Source organism: Rhinoraja longicauda, chromosome 6, assembly GCF_053455715.1.
Source record: "Rhinoraja longicauda isolate Sanriku21f chromosome 6, sRhiLon1.1, whole genome shotgun sequence".
Classification (NCBI taxonomy): domain Eukaryota; kingdom Metazoa; phylum Chordata; class Chondrichthyes; order Rajiformes; family Arhynchobatidae; genus Rhinoraja; species Rhinoraja longicauda.
This window is the reverse complement of record NC_135958.1, coordinates 53,718,949-53,738,996: the sequence shown is the minus strand read 5'-3', so window position 1 is coordinate 53,738,996 and position 20,048 is coordinate 53,718,949. Positions and strand designations below refer to the sequence as shown.

The window sequence follows — 20,048 nt, the reverse complement described above, 5'->3', positions numbered from 1 at the left end:
AGTTTTATGGGGATCATTTAATGCTGCAGGACAATGAAAATGCGTATTTATTTTTATAGCACATAGCAAAATATCTTGAGGCGTGATGGTGGCCAGATCATCTGCAATGTCACCGATACTTGCACTGGGAATAACTTGGGTGTCCCTTTGGACGTCTAAGCTTCCAGCACTGGGGTGGTCACAAGCTGGCAGAGCCAACTTCTACCTCCCGCTGCCCACTGTGGCTGCCATTGCGTTTCAGTGCTAGTCTTCTCCAAGAGTCCATACTCCCACATCCATCCGAGCTCTCAGGCTGGTATGTCTTCTCAATGAACCTGTGACAGGCTACAACTGTTCGGTTGCTGGGAGGAAGGTAGGAGTTATTTTTGTGTGGGAAGGAAGTGCAGACGCAGGTCTGGTCTCGACACGAAACGTCACCCATTCCTTCTCTCCAAAGATGCTGCCTCTCCCACTGATTTACTCCTGCTTCTTTTTGTCTATCTTAGGAATTCTTTTCTCAGTTATTTAAGTTATTTTAAATATTTCAGTTGCTTTTTGGTATGTGAACGTGTTTCTAGAGGGCTGATCATTTAAAAGTCATATTTATAATGTCTTAACAATTTTTTAACAGGGTTCAAATGTTGTGATCTCTTAACATTTTTCTTTGCATCATCTTTAAGTTTGTTCGTGTTTTAACTTTGCTTGTAGAAGTCAATCATAGCATTCCATCCTTTTTATTAAATGTGTTCTGTGTTGCTACAAGTTTAGTTTAGTTTAGAGATACACCATGTAAACAAGGTCTTCGGCCCACCACATCCATGCTGACCATCGATCACCCGTTCAGAATGATACATTAAAACAACCAGATCTATTTCTAACACTTCTTCTCCACATAGAGTGCATGACAATTTAGGATCTAGAGTCATAGAGCTCAGAAACAGGCCCTTCGACCCAACCTGCCCACGTCGACCAACATGCCCCATTTACCCTTGTCCCACCTGCCTGTTTGGCCCATCTCCCTGGACAGGTACATGGATAAGACTGGTTTAGAGGGATATGGGCCAAACACAGGCAAGCAGGACAAGTGTAGATGGGACATGTTGATCGGAGTGGGCAAGTTAGGCTGAAGGGTCTGTTTCCACACTCGATGACCCTATCTGTTTATTTATAATATTGTTAAGTGCAGTTTTAGATATTTTCATGCTAAGTATTGAATATTTGTTCATTCGAGTATTATCAGTAATTCTGAGATTCTAAAATTACACGTTTTATATCTTTATATATTTCGGGGAAATGTTATGAATCTACCTCTCAAGATAATGTTTATAAAAATTTAAGTTTACAAATCAAATTATATGGATTAGCATGAGAGAGCTTGGTCCTGAAAAGTTTCAATTCAAAGATGAACTGAGACACATTGCTACCAAGACAAGCATAAACATAGAACGTGTTTAAGAAAAAAGGATGGAATGCAGTGGGGATAAGTATCATATCATCATCATATCATATATATACAGCCGGAAACAGGCCTTTTCGGCCCTCCAAGTCCGTGCCGCCCAGCGATCCCCGTACATTAACACTATCCTACACCCACTAGGGACAATTTTTACATTTACCCAGCCAATTAACCTACATACCTGTACGTCTTTGGAGTGTGGGAGGAAACCGAAGATCTCGGAGGAAACCCACGCAGGTCACGGGGAGAACGTACAAACTCCTTACAGTGCAGCACCCGTAGTCAGGATCGAACCTGAGTCTCCGGCGCTGCATTCGCTGTAAAGCAGCAACTCTACCGCTGCGCTACTGTGCCGCCCAAAGTACAGTAACATTTGGAGATTAGAAGCATACAGAACAATTAAAGGGACATGCACTTTTTCTCTCTTTCATTATCTCTTAGTCTGTGAAAGACTTAACAACACGTTTAATTACATTTAAACTGTTATGCTTGACTTTTGGAACTTTGATGTTGCTGAATAACATATATAAATATCTCCAATAAAAGGTACATTACAGCAGAAGGGCTGGCTGTTAAATGGATTTGTTTAAAATATCTGCAGATTATTTACCCACTGCCACCAACGTATTACAAGGTATCAACCTATTAATCTAACATTAGCCCTGCAACCACCTTGTGCTATGATAAACTCACAAATTTTGAAGGGGGAATAGTTGTAGAGAGAAAATAATGTAATCATCTCCTCTATTGACCTACAGATTGCATATGTAAAGTCTGAACAGAAACAAATATGGAACAATACAATCCCAAGGTTAGCTGGTGATTATTTCTCCCGAGTATCGTGAAAACTAAAATACCAGTCCATCATCTTGACATAGACAATAGACAATAGGTGCAGGAGTAGGCCATTCGGCCCTTCGAGCCAGCACCGCCATTCAATGTGATCATGGCTGATCATTCTCAATCAGTACCCCGTTCCTGCCTTCTCCCCATACCCCCTGACTCCGCTATCCTTAAGAGCTCTATCCAGCTCTCTCTTGAATGCATTCAGAGAATTGGCCTCCACTGCCTTCTGAGGCAGAGAATTCCACAGATTCACAACTCTCTGACTGAAAACGTTTTTCCTCATCTCAGTTCTAAATGACCTACCCCTTATTCTTAAACTGTGGCCCCTTGTTCTGGACTCCCCCAACATTGGGAACATGTTTCCTGCCTCTAACGTGTCCAAGCCCTTAATAATCTTATCCCCTCTCATCCTTCTAAATTCCAGTGTATACAAGCCTAGTCGCTTAGTTTTTCTTACAGAAGAAGAACATAGTCCAAGACGTCAAGAGACAAGAGTGTTCTATTGTCATATGTAGCAGTAATGGAAAAATGTAATTCAGTCTTGCTGCATCTTAACATGCTCATTTACAGAACACACAAATAAATATATAATAATCAATAATACAATAAATTAATCTTAGTGATATTAAATAATGATAATACTGCAAAACCGGGGACAGTAGTGCGACCCAAAACAGTCCATAGGTCATAGTTTCGCTGTACTTTGTGTAGTGACAATAAAGGTTTTTTACATTTACATTGCTGAGGTGAGTGCAGTGCAGTGTTCAAGAGCCTGAAGTTGTTCTTGAACCTGGAGATCATGGTTGTCATTCTCCTGTACTTACTTCCCGATGGCAGGAACGAAATGAGAGTGTGGCCAGGTAGGTGTGGGTCTGATGACATTGGCTGTTCCTTTTTTGAGGCAGCGCCTCCTGTAGATCTCATCACGTTTTGCTATCGATAAGATCAATAAGATCAATAAACCAACTAGTGTGGGTTCCGAACACATTTTTGTGATACAATATAAAACATGCAAAAGTTGCATGGCCTAGTTCATGATTTCCCTCCTTATGTGTCGTCTCTGCCCATGCAGACTCTTCAAACAATCTTCCAAACTGAACTGACAATTGAGCACATCAAGCGAGCAATCAGAGACAAGGAAGGACCTCTGAAAGTCGCTCAAACCCGTCTTGATGAGCGCACACGGAGACCGAACGTGGAGCTCTGCCGTGATCCAGTACAAATTCAGTAAGTCACAAAATAATGATTCAGTCCCAGTGGTATGAACATTGACTTCTCCAACTTCAAGTAACCCTTGCTTTCCCTCTCTCTCTATCCCTCCCTCTTCCCAGTTCTCCTACCAGTCTTACAACAACATTTTATCTCAGTTTGCTTTGTTGTTACCTTCTCCCAGCTAACAATGATCTATTCTACATTTTCCTTGATCTCGATTCCCTTTGTCCCATTTTCATACCCAACACTTCCTTATCTATGTGTCTCCCTCTCCCCTGACATCAGTCTGAAGGGTCTCGACCCGAAACATCACATTCAGTCTTTACACGTCAGCTGAGCAGCAACCACAATAATGTGTAGGAAGGAACTGCAGATGCTGGTTTATACCAAAGATAGACACAGAAAGCTGGAGTAACTCAGCAGGACGGGCAGCATCTGTGGGGAGAAGGAGTGAGTGACGATTCGGGTCGAGACCCTTCTTCAGTGTAGATGGACACAAAATGCTGGAGTAACTCAGTGGATCAGATAACAACTCAGGATAAAAGGAATAGAGAATCATTCTTCAGACTGAGTCAGGGGAGAGTGAATCTAGACGGTGTCAAAAGGTACAGAATAAATCAGAGCCAGCCAGCATCAATGGCCACGGAGCCCGCAATGTTCCAATTTGGAGTATTCTGGCTCTGATTTGTTCTGTACCTTTCCATACCTCTAGTTTCCCTCTCCCCGACTCTCAGTCTGAAGAAGGGTCTCGACCCGAAACGTCACCTACTCCTTTTCTCCAGAGATGCTGCCTGACCCACTGAGTTACTCCAGCACTTTGTGTCTATCTTTGGTGTAAACCAGCATCTGCAGTTCCTTCTGACAAAACCACAACAAAGTAATGCATTTCTCTTTCTTGAAAAGTCTCCGACCCTCTCACCTGCCAAGTAACCATCCAGATACTACCAATCTTACTAGCATGAAAGCACGAAGAAGCCGTACTGGTTCATTCACCTTGCCCCAGCCTCACGATTCCTTGTTCACCACAATCCATATAATCTCCATAAACACAGAGCCACGTAATCAAGTTGAGACACTTTAAAAAAAAAAAGACTAATTGAAGGAATTAAATGATGCAACGCTGAAGAAGGCCGGAAAGCCTTCAATTGTGTCATCCAATTAGTTCCACGCCCCTGCTCCGATCCTCTGGCCTTGTCACTCTCTTGCCTCCCAGAATTTATCCAGCTCTCTTTTGAATGTTCTCCACTGTCTCAAGAATTCTACCTCAGATCACAACAATTCACCTTGTTAAAATATGGGTCCTCTTGTCACGTTTTTTTGCAAATGATCTTGAATCTGTGTTTTGTGATTAATTTTCAGGCAATGGTGTCATTAGTTGTTCTTTATTTTGTCCATAAACATCTCCATCGAATCTCCTCTTTACCTTTCTGCCTAAAGGTTATCAGGTGCAGTCCTGCAGCCTCTGTGTATAATTATCAAAGGTGTTGTCATCCTTCCTAAATGGTGGGGCTTAGAAATGAACACAAGGCATTATTTGAGGCCTTTCTCGTGTTTTATAAATATTAAATTGGAAGGAATACAAAATTAATCTCAAAGGTGATTAAAATGTATCAAACAATAACATTATTCAATCTCAATGAAACTTACCAAATAGAGAAAGGTGTGTTGATGTGGGGAGGATGTTTCCACTAGTAGGAGAGTCTCGGACCAGAGGCCTTTGCCTCAAAATGAAAGGAGGTACCTTTAGAAATGAGACGAAGATGAATTTCTTTAGTCAGAGGGTGGTGAATCTGTGGAATTCATTGCGACAGACGGCTGTGGAGGCCGTCATTGGATATTTTTAAGATGGAGATCGACAGATACTTTATTGGTAAAGGTGTCAAGGGTTATGAGGAGAAGGCAGGAGAATGGGGTTGAGATGGAAAGATAAATCAGCCACGACTGAATGACGAAGGGGACTCGATGGGCCGGATGGCCTGCTTCTTCTCCTATGGCTCATGAGCTTATGAACTTATTATCCTGGCATTCCGATACAGGATCTCTCCCTCATGATTTCCATCTCAGTCAGAATCAAGTCCACGGAAAAATGTAAAATACCGTGCAGGAATGGTAACTCTGAAATAATACAGAAAATGCACATATTGGGTTAGCATCTGCGGAAAGAGAAACGTTTGACATCAAAGACCCTTCATCAGAACTGGGAAAGACTTAAAACAAGTTACTTTTACGTTTTAGAGGGTGTGGGAACAATGGATATGAAAAATTGAATATCTCAGGTAAGGTTGCCATGGTGATAAGTCGTAATAAGTCTGAAGAAGGGTCTCGACCCAAAACGTCACCCGTTCCTTTTCTTCAGAGATGCTGCCTGTCTCGCTGAGTGTCTACAGTCAGAATGATCATCTGGTCAATGGCTTCATGGTGGCAGTGGCCTTGTCTCCTTCTACTTCTACAGCCTGGAATGGAAAAGATTCAGGAGTTACAGGAATATTGTGTTAATGGGGACAGAGAAAATGAACAAAAGCCATCAAATGAGGACATGTAGAGTGTGAGGACACAAACAAGGAAAGCACACATGGCATATTGCAGGGAATGGTGAGAATACTGAGCTAATATCACAAATGGAAAAATTACATTAGAAATAACCACTTCAGATATGGGCAGAAAAAGCAAGTTACGTGACATTGTGGAATTTGGGCAGGAAAGAACTGCAGATGCTGGTTTAAATCGAAGATAGACTTCATGTTGAAGTTCAGACTCATTATCAAATTCTACTATTATTCTCCCTCTGTTGACCTTAGCCTTGCCCTGAAAGGGTTTTCTGAGAATTGGATCCAATTTGGGCTTAATTTAGTTTAGTTTAGTTTAAAGATACAGCGCGGAAACAGGCCCTTCGGCCCACCCGGTCCGCGCCGACCAGCGATCCCCGCATATTAACACTATCCTACACCCACTAGAGACAATGTTTACATTTACCAAGCCAATTTACCCACATACCTGTACGTCTTTGGAGTGTGGGAGGAAACCGAAGATGTCGGAGAAAACCCAAGCGGTCACGGGGAGAACGTACAAACTCCGTACAGACAGCGCCCTTAGTCGGGATCGAACCCGGGGCTCCTGTGCAGCAAGCGCTCTAAAGCTGCAACTCCACCGCTGCGCCACCGGGCCGTCGTGAAAGATAGTAATTTACAATTCAGCCTACAAGATAGGACCTGTTCTACATTTCTCTTTTTTCGCTAGTCAAAGAAAATTGTCAAAAAGATATGACGTTTTTATTTTCAATATGCCACATTTATGAAAATCAGTATATCCTGAAGTGGAACATATTTTTGAATTGCTTTGGAAGTTCCTGCCCCCAATCACGCTTGCAGAGGACAGTTGTTTTCTGTTTCGGATGCAGGCATACTGAGTTCATTCGCCATGCAATACTCTTCCAGGCTGCCCCGTGCACTGGTGCAGCCATAGAGGACAGACCTTACTTTTGTGCTTTGAGCCTCAAGCTGCTGCCGAGGTTTTTTGGCAGGAGGCCCACAACCAAAATGGTCATGAGTGTACATAACTGTGACCTCGGTGATTGGACTGTTGTTGGCATGGCTCCCTGGGTACCCGCATTAGACCAAGGAGCAGAATCAGGCCATTCAGCCTACAGTTTTAGAGATAAAGTGTCCAAACAGGCCCTTCAGCCCACTGAGCCTGCGCTGACCAATATGTACCCGGACTCTAGTTCTATCCTACATCCAAGGGACAATTTGCAGAAACCAATTAACCTGCAAACCTGCACGTCTTTGGAGTGTAGGAAGAAACTGGAGCACCTGGAGAAATGCAACACAAAGCATTTCACTGTACCGAGGTATGTGTGGCAATAAAGTATTATTGCATCGTTGAATCATTGAGAAAACCCTCGCAGTCACAGGGCGATCGTACAAACTCTATACGGACAGCACCCGTAGTCAGGATCAAACCCGGGTCTCTGGCGCTGAAAGGCAGACCCTCTACCGCTGCACCACTCTGCTGACCCCCTCCTCTAAACTATTGTTCACTCAGACACTCTCCACCAGCTTGCAGTTGACTGGTGTGGCTGGTTACTTGCAAGCCGTCAGCTGCAGGGAGTCAACTACTCTGAGGAGCCCATCGAGCCCATCGAGTCTACTCCATCATTCAATCACGGCTGCCTATTTTTCCCTTTCAACCCCATTCTCCATTCTGTGAAATTCTCTGCCACAAAAGGCAGTGGAGGCCAATTCACCGGATGTTTTTAAGAGAGATTTAGATTTAGCTCTTAGGGCTAACGGAATCAAAAAATATGGGGAAAAAGCAGGAACGGTACTGATATTGGATGATCAGCCATGATCACATTGAATGGCAGTGCTGGCTGGAAGGGCTGAATGGCCTTCTCCTGCAGCTATTTTCTATGTTTCTATGTTTCCATGTTTCTATGCTTATCTCCATTACAAAAGGCCCACCCTCTTATTCTTGTTCTAGACTCTCCTATTACTGGAAACATTCTTTCCACGCCCTCTCTATCTAGGCCTTTCATTAGCCAATAGGTTTCAATAAGATTCCCCCCTCATTCTTCTAAATTCGAGGCCCAGAGCCTTCAAATGTTCCTCGTATGTTTTTCCCAGTCATCTCCGGGATCATTTTTGTAAACCCCTGAGTCAATCGTTGAAATAGTTGATCTACATAAATATAATATCATTATTTTCTCATCTTAAATCAAGTGAATCTTGAGTTTACACTTTCTACAAAGAGAAAGGAGCCAGATCTTACAATATTTGGTATGTTTAATGAATGGTGCATTATCCTATAAACACAACTTAAAACTTCTTATACTATGTAATGGTCCCATGTTATTCCAGATCTATTTCAAACATTTCTATTTCTAACAGAGTCATGGGGCACAGAAGCAGGCCCTTTGACTTGACTTGCCCATGCTAACAAGATGCCCCAACTACACTAGTCCCACCTGCCCTTGATTGGCCCATATCCCACTAAACCTTTCAATTTAACCTGCTCATGTGACCAACCACACAGTATTTTAAAAAAAGACAGAAAGTGCTTGATTAACACAGTGGTTCAGGCAGCATCTCTAGAGAATATAGATAGGTGACATTTAGGTTGGGGCCCTTTTTCAGACTTTTCCAAGTTAAACATAATTTGCCAAATTTGAGTCAAATGCTTCAATACATCAAGATGTTCTTGTAATGGTGAACCATTTTCTATGTTCCAAGCTATTGCACATAAATCCTTTTCCCCAACATAGATAGATGTATTTTAAATGAATTGATAAACAACAAATTTCAGGAAGGTAGCTCATCGTGATCTTTATCATGACTACTGGGGCAAGGAATTAAACAGATCTCACAGACTCAGAGATTCATTCAGCATTGAAACAGGCCCTTTGGCCCAACTTGCCCATGCCAACCAATATATCCATTCTACACTAGTTCCACCTGCCTGCATTTGGCCTATATCCTTCTAAATCTAGCCTTTCCATGTATCTATCTGAATGTCTTTTAAAAGTTGTGATAGCACCTGTCTCAGATACCTCCTCTGGCAGCTCGTTCTATATACCCATCACCCTTTGTGAAAAAAAATAGTTGCTCTTCAGGTTCCTATTAAATCTTCCCCCTCTCACTTTAAACCTATGTCCTCGGTTCCTGGATTCCCCTACTCTGAGTACAAGGCTCTGTGCATTTACCCTATCTATTCCTTATGCATCCTATGATCTTATGCATCTCTATAAGATATCCCCTGTGCTCCAAGGAATAAATTCTTAGCCCGCTCAACCTCTCCCTATAGCTTAGTGCATTGTGCCTGACAACACCCTCGTCAATTTTTTCTGCACCCTTTCCAGTTTAGCAACATCTTTCCTTTAACAGGGCGACTAAAACTAAACACAATACTCCAATGTGGCCTCGCCAATGTCTTGTACAAGATCTCTTGGATAAATCTTTCGAATTTTCTCACACCAAATCTGGTGGAAAGATATTGGAAACAAGTATCCAAGGAGATCCTAGGAGATCTACAAAATCTACTAATAACTACACACCTACAAGCATAGCCCCAACTTTCAATCCTCCATAGCTATCTAATTCCATACAATTCTCTCTCAATTCAAAATTTCTCATTTTGATGCACAGTCTCTTGCCTAGAGAAGATGAATCGAGGACCAGAGAACATAGGTTTAAAGTGAGGGGAAAAAGATTTAATAGGAATCTGAGGGGTAACATTTTCACACAAAGGGTGATGGGTTGAACAAGCTGCCAGAGGAGGTAGTTGAGGCTGGAACTATCCCAACATTTTAGAAACAGTTAGACAGGTACATGGATAGGCCAGGTTTAGATTTGGATTTAGATTTTTTTAGATTTAGGGATATAGCGCGGAAACAGGCCCTTCGGCCCACCGAGTCCGAGCCGCCCAGCGATCCCCGCACATTAACACTATCCTACACACACTAGGGACAATTTTTACTTTTTTTACCCAGTCAATTACCCTACACACCTGTACGTCTTTGGAGTGTGGGAGGAAACCGAAGATCTCGGAGAAAACCCATGCAGGTCACAGGGACAACGTACAAACTCCGTACAGACGGCGCCCGTAGTCAGGATCGAACCTGAGTCTCAGGCGCTGCATTCGCTGTAAGGCAGCAACTCTACCGCTGCGCCACCGTGCCGCCGTTTGGAAGGGATATGGAGAAAATGTGGGCAGGTGGGACAAGTGTAGCTGGGACATGTTGGCCGGTGTGGGCAAGTTGGGCCAAAGGGCCCGTTTCCACACTGTAATTAACTCTATGACATTAAATGCCTTCCAGAGATTTAGCTTAATAATGAGCAAGTTACCATTGATATATATACATAAAATTCAGTAAGACAGATGAGTGATTACCTTTTCCAGCCACACCAGATGCAATGTTATGTATCTGTGCAACATAACAAATTGCTGAGGTAACTGAGGTGGATGAAAGCTCCTGTAATACAACAATTTGGTTCAGTTTCGCCCCGCTCCCTGCCCCCAGGCTCCTACCACTATTAATTTACCAAATCATCATCAGCACTCCGGAATAAGTCATTGTTTACTAATTTCAACTATACCTCAAAAATAGAAAGCAAATAAAAAGATGTTTAGTCTATAAATAGTCCTTTTTTATATTTGAACATTCTAGGGCATTCCATATGTGGATCTGTCAAAGAAGCTATTCTTTTAATAACACAATATAAAGCCATGAATATAATCCATGAATGAAAATAAGCATGAGTGAAATTGCAAAATCTATTGGACCACAATACCTTCAGGGTCTAACAACACCTCTTTGGTAAAAGAGTGAAAACCCATTGATATTTGTAGTAAATCATTAGGACAGGACACTCTGATGGGGGGGATTACATTGCTCACCAGGATAACCAGAGTTATCCAGTAAGAGCTGTCATGTGAGGAGGGGAAGAGACCTTTGGTGGCATAAAGTCTTCAATAGGTTGATAAACCATTGGGGTCATTACAATCAGAGGTATAAAATGCATGCCAGATCTGTTAGCACAGCCACCCAGAACCAATTATATGCAAACTTGTAGTATTTCTTGAGAAGCTCATGGAAATTGGGAATGTAGACATATTTGTAATGGATGCCCATCACTTGTTAACCAAGCAAGTGTAAGCACGGTGGCGCAGCGGTAGAGTTGCTGCCTTACAGCGAATGCAGCGCCGGAGACCCGGATTCGATCCCGACCACAGGTGCTGCCTGTACAGAGTTTGTACGTTCTCCCCGTGACCTGCGTGGGTTTTCTCCGAGGTCTTCGGTTTCCTCCCACTCCAAAGACGTACAGGTATGTAGGTTAAATGGCTTGGTAAATGTAAAAATTGTCCCTAGTGTGTGTTGGATAGTGTTAATATGCGGGGATCGCTGGTCAGCGCGGACTCGGTGGGCCGAAGGACCTGTTTCCGCACTGTATCTCTAAACAAAGCATTCTTCAGGAAAAGCACAAAAAGTTGGAGTCACTCAGCGGGTTAGGCAGCATCCCGGGAGAACGTGTATAGGTGACGTTTTGGGTCAGATTGATTTGCAGAAGTGGCAGGGGAAAAGAAAGCTAGAAGATCAGAGAGTGGACAAAGCATGGCAGGTCATATGATTTGATAGGCAGATGGTTGGACAAAGGCCAGAGACGAACGCACACGAGGTGTGAGACAAAAGGATTAGAAAGTTGCAAATTGTGAAGCTAGAGGATTGACGTGGTGCAAATTGTGTAGATTGGGGAAGATGTGTAGACGGAGGGGGAGGGGGGAAATAGGTGCAAGATCAGCCGGGCTTAGGGAATGGAAAGAGGGGGGGGGAGAATGAGAAAAGAGAGGGTGGGGGGTGTTTTGTAGGGGTTACCTAAAATTGGAGAATTTAATGTTCGCACGGTTGCGTTGTTTGCCACCTAAGTGGATTAGGGGATGCTGTTCCTCCAGTTTGTGTGGCCTCACTCTGGCAATGGAAATATTCTTCATGCCATTTCTTACAATTGTCCATTTAACAGGTGCAATGATTTCAAAAGCTCCTTTCAGAAATGAGTCAAATCATACCATATTATTTCGATGGATATTCATGGTTTGCAGCACCTCACTTATTGCTCAATTAAATGCTCAACTGCAAATGTGTGGATGTGAAATGCAACAGACGTCTGGAGGCCGCTTGGAATTGGCATACCAAAAAGGCAATGATGTTTTGCTGTTCTATTCATTCATAGTTGAACAGGTTTGAAAATGCATTTGTTCTATTTCTAGGCTTTTGTTGTAATTTTAAGATTAATCCTTCAGAGGCATCAGAACTTTGAGGTGAAATTGAGTTACATAATGAGTTCTTCCTGCTGCCTGTCATTTAATAATTATATTATCAAACCCGCTGACAAGGGAGGTGCCGTGGTTGTCTGGCGTGCTGACCTCTACCTGAAACATCCTGAAATTCACTTACTCAACCTCTTTTTCTCTTAGCCTCATATGACTCATTTGTTGCCTTACTAAGGTGGCCGTTCTTTTTATGTGAATTTACACAACAAATATCAGCAGGTTCTTTGATCTCCAGTTTGATCGCTTAATGAATCCGTCTCACAGAATCTCTATAGGAATTTGTATTAAGGATCAGAGCACTGCAAAAAGAAGCAAGATATCCAATTTGATTGGTTTCTCTTTGATTCTTGATTAGTACGGGTGTCAAGGGTTATGTGGAGAAGGCAGGAGAATGGGGTTAGGAGGGAGAGATAGGTCATCCATGATTGAATGGCAGAGTAGACTTGATGGGCCGAATGGCTTAATCCTATCACATTATCTTATGACCTCCTTCTGCACAGAAGGCAAATATATCTGGAGCTCACACTGACAGCCTAGTGGAGATCACTTAAAGATTTACAAGATCACCTAAGTAGCGACCACCTTCCACATGGATGTAAAATTAAATATCAGACCTTTCTTCATCCTATTGCTCAATATCACATTGAACAGTGCATTTTACACCAAGTTGTTGGGGTTGCTTTGTTGATCTATTGAAAACATCTTTTCCCTTTTTATAATCATCTTTTGTTAATTTAGCGTGCAAAGCATTTATTATGGTATACCGCAAAAGGGTCTAATCTTGGTCAAAATGGTGCTCGCCCTTCATTAATAGCGTCAGATCCGAATCTCCGTCTCTGACTAACCTATTAAAAATGCATTTGTAGGTGTCTACCCATTTGCAAATCGCTCCTAAAAAACGTAATAAATCTGGAATTTTAACTCTATCCGTGAGTTTCCATCCATTGACTTAAGCCACCTTCCATTGGCCTCAATGTTCATCTGTGTCATGAGATTGTTACTGAGCTCATTGTGAAATTTTATTATAAAATCGTGGATACGGGATGAAAGCGATAGAACAACAAAGTGGCTGTAACAACATAGAAACTGTTGCTATGAACACAGCAACCTGCAACTGCACAGAGTGGCGAATACATGCCTTTGCCTCAAAAGACTTAAGCCTGTTTGTACTTTAAAAAAAACCTCTCCCATGATATGTAAATGATACATTGCGACACCGATGCTATCCTATGTTGTTGAACATTGATGCTTGTACCCTGTTTAAGCAGCCAGCTCCCAAACACCACTCTACCCTGTAGCTGGAAACACACAGCGGACAAAACTGTACTTGCTGGAAAAAAGGAAGTGCGTGGTTTCAATAGTTCAGTTTTAACATTTGAAAATCATTCTTACAACGTGAAATGCTGCTGAATGTAACAGAATGCCCTGAGTTTTGAGGAAATACGATACGAGAGAACTTTATTTATCCCAGGAAGGAAATTGATCTGCCAACAGCCATAAAACACAAGATGCATGAAACATAAAATTAAAGTGACAAGTGGAAAGGATTGGGGATGTGTAAAGATTGGAGAGGGGGGATGTGGGTTGAGGGGAGGGGGGGTGTGAGTCAGTCTACCCCACGTCAGTTACTCTTTGTTTATAGTTTTCATTTTAGCAAATAGATAGATAATAGATGAAGGGCAGAAAGGATAACAGAAACCTAAACCCAATTCAGCGAGGAAGATTACCAACCAGTGGTAACTCAACTGCAGTCGGCATAGACTGTAATTTGAACTTCGAATGAAGTGTGTTTGTGTTCCTTTAATTAACATGCATGGCACTTGGTTTCATTCTATTCAATTTGGGTGATTCTGACAAAGTGAGGTTTGTCAGAATTTAGGAAACATGCTATTTTTTCCACAAATTAACAACATTATACATTAACTATGAACTATGTGCACAGGTAACTACTGCAGAATACGCTTAACAAACCTAATTGTGCTGAACACCTTAATATTTTTGTTGTTATAGAAAGAGTGTGAATGTTACAAGTATATTACTTAAAATGAGCTTTGATGGAATGAAGTCAAAGACACGAACTTAGTGTGTGACAGAACAGAACAGTTTTTAAGAAAGGCTTTCAGTGATAAAAATTAAAACTGACCACTCCCGATGAAATTCTTCATTTTCTAACATTAGCCACAGTCCTGCAAAATTAATTTCAATCATTGGCCACAGTCCCAGTTCTTACTTTCTTATCTTCTCTGCTTATTTGTCTTGATGAAAATGTATTCATTGTTTTATCTGAAGTGCTCTGTACATGGTGAAATTAAAGCTCGGGCCGTGTGGAAGGACTGGAACAAAATAAATCTCCAAATGTTGTAAATCTAAAACAGTAAGTGCTGGAAATATTCGGCAAATAAGGCAGCATCTGAAGAGAGAGCACTGTCTGTTTTCATTAGTTTGCTTTTTAATGACAATATAAGTTGAAAGTAAACTGCAGGTATCTATGAAATTCGTCATTTGTGATAAACAGAATGGATCTTCTTGCTTGAAACAACCGGGCTAACCTTGAAATGCGATTAATTTAGCAAACAATTTTGCAAATTTTCACTTATTTCCACAGTTTTTGTTGGATTCTTGGAATCTTCTTGTAGAAATTCTGGGGAATACTGTCAATGTTTCATAATGACAATAGGTTCATGACTGAAATGAAGGGCTGACTCAACCACAATCATTAGCAGGATGAGGAAACTGTGAAATGTACAGACATTGGGAGGTCATGTTGCAGTTATATAGAAACATAGAAACATAGAAAATAGGTGCAGGAGTAGGCCATTCGGTCCATCGAGCCAGCACTGCCATTCAATATGATCATGACTGATCATCCAGAATCAGTACCCTGTTCCTGCTTTTTCCCCAGACCCCTTGATTCCATTGGCCCTAAGAGCTATATCTAACTCTCTCTTGCATACATCCATTGAATTGGCCTCCACTGCCCTCTGTGGCAAAGAATTCCAGAGATTCACAACTGGCTATAAAGTGTTTACTCATCTCAGTCCTAAATGGCCTACCCCTTATTCTTAAACTGTGAATCCCTGGTTCTGGACTCCCCCAGTGAGATAAGATGTCGGTGAGGCTGCATTTGGAGTATTGTGTTCAGTTCTGGGCACCATGTTATAGGAAAGATGTTGTTAAGTTGGAAGGGGTTGGAAAGGGTGCAGAGAAGATTTACAAGGATGTTGCCAGGACTCGAGGGTCTGAGCTATAGGGAGAGGTTGAGAAGGGTGGGATTTTATTCCCTAGAGCACAGGAGGGTGAGGGGTGATCTTATGGAGGTGTATAAAATCATGAGAGGAATAGATCGGATGGATGCGCAGAGTCTCTTGCCAAGAGTGGGGAATCGGGAACTAGAGGGCATAAGTTTAAGGTGAAGGGGGAAAGGTTTAATGGGAATCTGAGGGGTTAATTTTTCACGCAAAAAGGTAGTGGGTGTATGGAACGAGCTGCCAGAGGAGGTAGTTGAGCCAGAGACTATTGCAACAATTAGGAAGCAAGTAAACAGGTACTGTCTAAATGTATAGGACAGATTTAGAGGGATATGGGCCAAACACAGGCAAGTGGGACTAGTGTAGATGGGACATGTTGGTTGATGTGGGCAAGTTGGGCCAAAGGGCCTCTTCCCAAACTGTATGACTCTGTGACTCTAATAAAAAAATCACAGGCTAAATAGGGTCTGAAGAAGGGTCCCAACTTGAAACATACCTGTCCATTCCTTCCTCAGATGCTGCCGGACCAGCTGAGTTGCTCCAGCACTTTGTGTTTTGTTTGATGTAAACACAGCAAACTTCAATTGGAAGGAAATAAATAAATAAATAACAGATATTATAGACAAATGACAAAAAGTATAGAAGATGGTAACAAGAAGGAAATCATTTCACCACTGGAATTTGGTTGTTCATGTCAAACATAATATTAGGAAGCATTTTGTAGTCATTATTTTATTTTCATTTTTTATCACAGCCTTGTTAATGAGGTTCGGGAGCTGGACACAACCATCCAGACCTTGCAACAGCGGCTAAAGGATGCAGAAGATACTCTACAAATGTTGGTACAAACAAAATCAGCCTTAGAGTACGACCTCTCTGTGAAAGCAAACTCGCTCTTCATCGATCAGGAAAAATGTATGGGAATGCGCAAGAATTTTCCAAGCACTCCAAGACTGGTTGGATACACATGAGAATGAACTGATACTTGCTTTAGTTCACAGTGATTGGAATTTACTATACATCATCATGGGTACAATGGCTTAAAAACTTATATTTAGACTGTTTCACTGGTGCTGGGGAATTATAATAGCTCCTTACTGAGTGTAAAGGAAGTGAATAAGAAAATAACTGCAGATGCTGGTACAAATCGAAGGTATTTATTCACAAAATGCTGGAGTAACTCAGCAGGTCAGGCAGCATCTCAGGAGAGAAGGAATGGGTGAAGTTTCGGGTCGGGACCCTTCTTTAGACTGAAGAAAGGTCTCGACCCGAAATGTCACCCATTCCTTCTCTCCTGAAATGCTGCCTGACCTGCTGAGTTACTCCAGCATTTTGTGAGTATAGGAAGTGTAGATCACAGGTACTGCAGACACCACTGAGTTATGATCTTTTAACAAAGTAAAGATTAAAACTTAACATCATCACCAAACTATTTTTTTTAAGGGTCAGGCAGCATCTCTGGAGAAAAAGGGTGGGTGAAGTATCGGGTCGGGACCCTTCTTCACACCTTCTTTAGCCTGTGCTTTTTTTAGACTGGAATCTGAAGAAGGGTCCTGACCAGACCCATCCTTTTTCTCCAGAGATGCTGCCTGACCCACTGAGTTACTCCAGCATTTTGTATCTATCTTCGGTATAAACCAGCATCTGCAATTCCTTTCTACATATTTTCTTTATGGGTGCTTTGTGCCTCATTGATAACTTTTTAAAATGTCGGTAAAACGCATTCATTTGACCTGGAATATATCACACAATCTACTAATCCATTTTGATTATTACACCAAGCAATAAAACAAACAAATAAACATCAGTTTATAATAGATATTTCGTAGTAATTTTCAGGATAATATTGATATACACTTAAAGGGAAGGGATTTGAAGTTTGCTTCCTTTTTAACAGTTGAGTAACCTATACCTGATTCTTTTTCTTTGTGAAACTTTATTTTCATTATGCGCAATGATAATCAAGACTTTGCTGTGAAAACCATCCATTTTTCTGTTGTACCCGATGACTGATGTAAATTGTTCGTTGATGTTCGACACAAAGCATATTGTTGATTTGATGAAAAGACGTTAACTCTTTTAAACTTCTTGCTCTCTTTCTTCATCTTACACCTGATGTCAAAAACAAAATAAATCATTTGAAATGGTTACTAAAAGGTGTTCTTTCTGATTGCCCGTGATTCTGTGTGCAAACTGTATTGAGTTGATTTTTACGAGATAAAAGCTAATTGGTTTAGGTTAGAGCTACAGCAAGATACAGGCCTCTCCTCGTCCCACAGGGTCTCGCCATCAATCACCCGTTCACACTAATTCCATGTTTCCTACTTTCCCTACATACTAGGGCGAATTTACAGAGGAAAATGAACCTGAAAGCGAACATCTCTGGGAGGTGGGAGGAAACCAGAGCACGCATAGGAAACCCATGCAGTCACCACACAGACAGCACCTGAGGTCAGGTTCAACCCCATATCTCAGGTAGAGATTGACAGATTCTTGATGAGTACGGGTGTCAGGGCTAATGGGGAAAGGGCAGGAGAATGGGGTTGAGAGGGAAAGATTGATAAGCCATGATTGAATGGCGGAGTGGACTTTATGGGCCGAATGGCCTAATTCTGCTCCTAGAGCTTATGAACATGAACTATCATCATTGTCTTACATTGCAATTGCATGACGTCAGTTCAGCGAACAGCTCAATAAAACTCTCATGGGACCTTCTCTATGAATAACCACGGTAGCGCAGCGGTAGAGTTGCTGCTTTACAGCGAATGCAGCGCCGGAGACTCAGGTTCGATCCTGACTACAGGTGCTGCACTGTAAGGAGTTTGTACGTTCTCCCCGTGACCTGCGTGGGTTTTCTCCGAGATCTTCGGTTTCCTCCCACACTCCAAAGACGTACAGGTATGTAGGTTAATTGACTGGGTAAATGTAAAAAATTGTCCCTAGTGGGTGTAGGATAGTGTTAATGTGCGGGGATCGCTGGGCGGCACGGACTTGGAGGGCCGAAATGGCCTGTTTCCGGCTGTATATATATGATATGATATGATATGATAATATCATTGCTGGAAATAACTACATTTTCCAGTTAGCCAGCATGGAAAGCTATTGGATTTCATTTCACTCGAAAGTAGTTTAGCCAAGCATCTTTAATTTTCCACAGCTTCTCCAGATCAACTTGAAATGCCTTCACTCTCAGGAATGCTTCAATTGAAATACTCAGGATGTGCTTCTTTGACCCAAACTTGATTGTAAAATGGGTGTCACTGATATCCTGGTCAGATAATAACAAACATTTGCTGTATTAAAGTTTTAGAAAAGTTCCCAAAAACGGTACCTTTACCATCCCAAAGCACATCATCAAATATAGAATTACACAGTGCAAGAACACACCCTTCAGCCCACCATGTTGCTCCTGGACATGGTGACATGATAACATGATAAACTCTCTTGTTAAAATCTCATTAGCCTGCACGTGATCAATACCCCCCCCTTGGAAAAAGGTTCTGTCTGCCTACCCAATCTATGCTTCTCATCATTTTCCATACTTCCATCAGGTCTCCCCTCAACCTCTGACTTTTCAGATAAAACAATCCAAGTTTGTCCCACCTCTCCTTGGAGCTAATACTCCCCAATCCAGAAATTGGTGGTGTAACTCAGCAGGTCAGGCAGCATCTCTGGAGGACATGGATAGGTGATGTTTGGGGTCGGGACCCTTCTTCAGACTTTATCTCCTACACATGAAGAAATATCCTGACCCAAAACGTCACTTGTCCATTCTCTTAGTATCTACTGTCTGACCCACTGATTAACTCCAGCATTTTTGTGTTTGACTCAAGATTCCAGCAGTCTCTTGTGCCTCACTTGTGACCCCTTAATCTATGCAGCATGTCTAGTCTTATGCCAGAGACATTTAACATATTGAAATACTTTTAAATAATAAAACTACATATTTCAAGAAACAAATTAAGAAATACAAAAATTAAAAACACCATGGGTCTACATTTATTAAGAATACAAAGACTAAAAAAACTAAAGAGAAAAATAAATAACTTTTTCCATCCAGGAAAGTTTAGTTTAGTTTAGTTTAGTTTAGTTTAGTTTAGTTTAGTTTAGTTTAGTTTAGTTTAGTTTAGTTTAGTTTAGTTTAGTTTAGTTTAGTTTAGTTTAGTTTAGTTTAGTTTAATTTAATTTATTAGTGTCACATGTACAGTGAAAAGTTTTTTTGGTGCATGCTATCCAATCAGCGAAAATACTATATATGATAGGATAGCTTTGGATAGGGCAGGTTTGGAAGGTTAAAGAACCAAGTGCAGGCAAGTGGGACTAGGGTAGCTGGGACATTGTTGGCCGGTGTGGGCGAGTTGGGCCGAAGGGCCTGTTTCCACACTGTATCAATCTATGACTCTATGACTATGATTATAATCAAGCTGTCTACAGTGTACAGATAAAGGATAATGGATAATGTTTCATGCAAGATAAAGTGCAGT

The 20,048-nt window shown here is 41.6% G+C and overlaps 1 protein-coding gene across 2 annotated transcripts in view; it reads left to right on the top strand.

The window, feature by feature from the left end:
• The window catches only part of tekt3 (tektin 3), a 41,643-nt gene extending 24,872 nt beyond the window's left edge, over positions 1-16,771 (top strand). For both annotated transcript variants that reach the window (XM_078401819.1, XM_078401818.1), the window contains exons 7-8: positions 3,354-3,508; positions 16,319-16,771. In XM_078401819.1, the coding sequence (XP_078257945.1) occupies positions 3,354-3,508; positions 16,319-16,535 (372 nt within the window). In that variant the 3' untranslated portion in view covers positions 16,536-16,771. The remainder of the gene's footprint in view (positions 1-3,353; positions 3,509-16,318) is intronic.
• Positions 16,772-20,048: the final 3,277 nt, after the last annotated feature.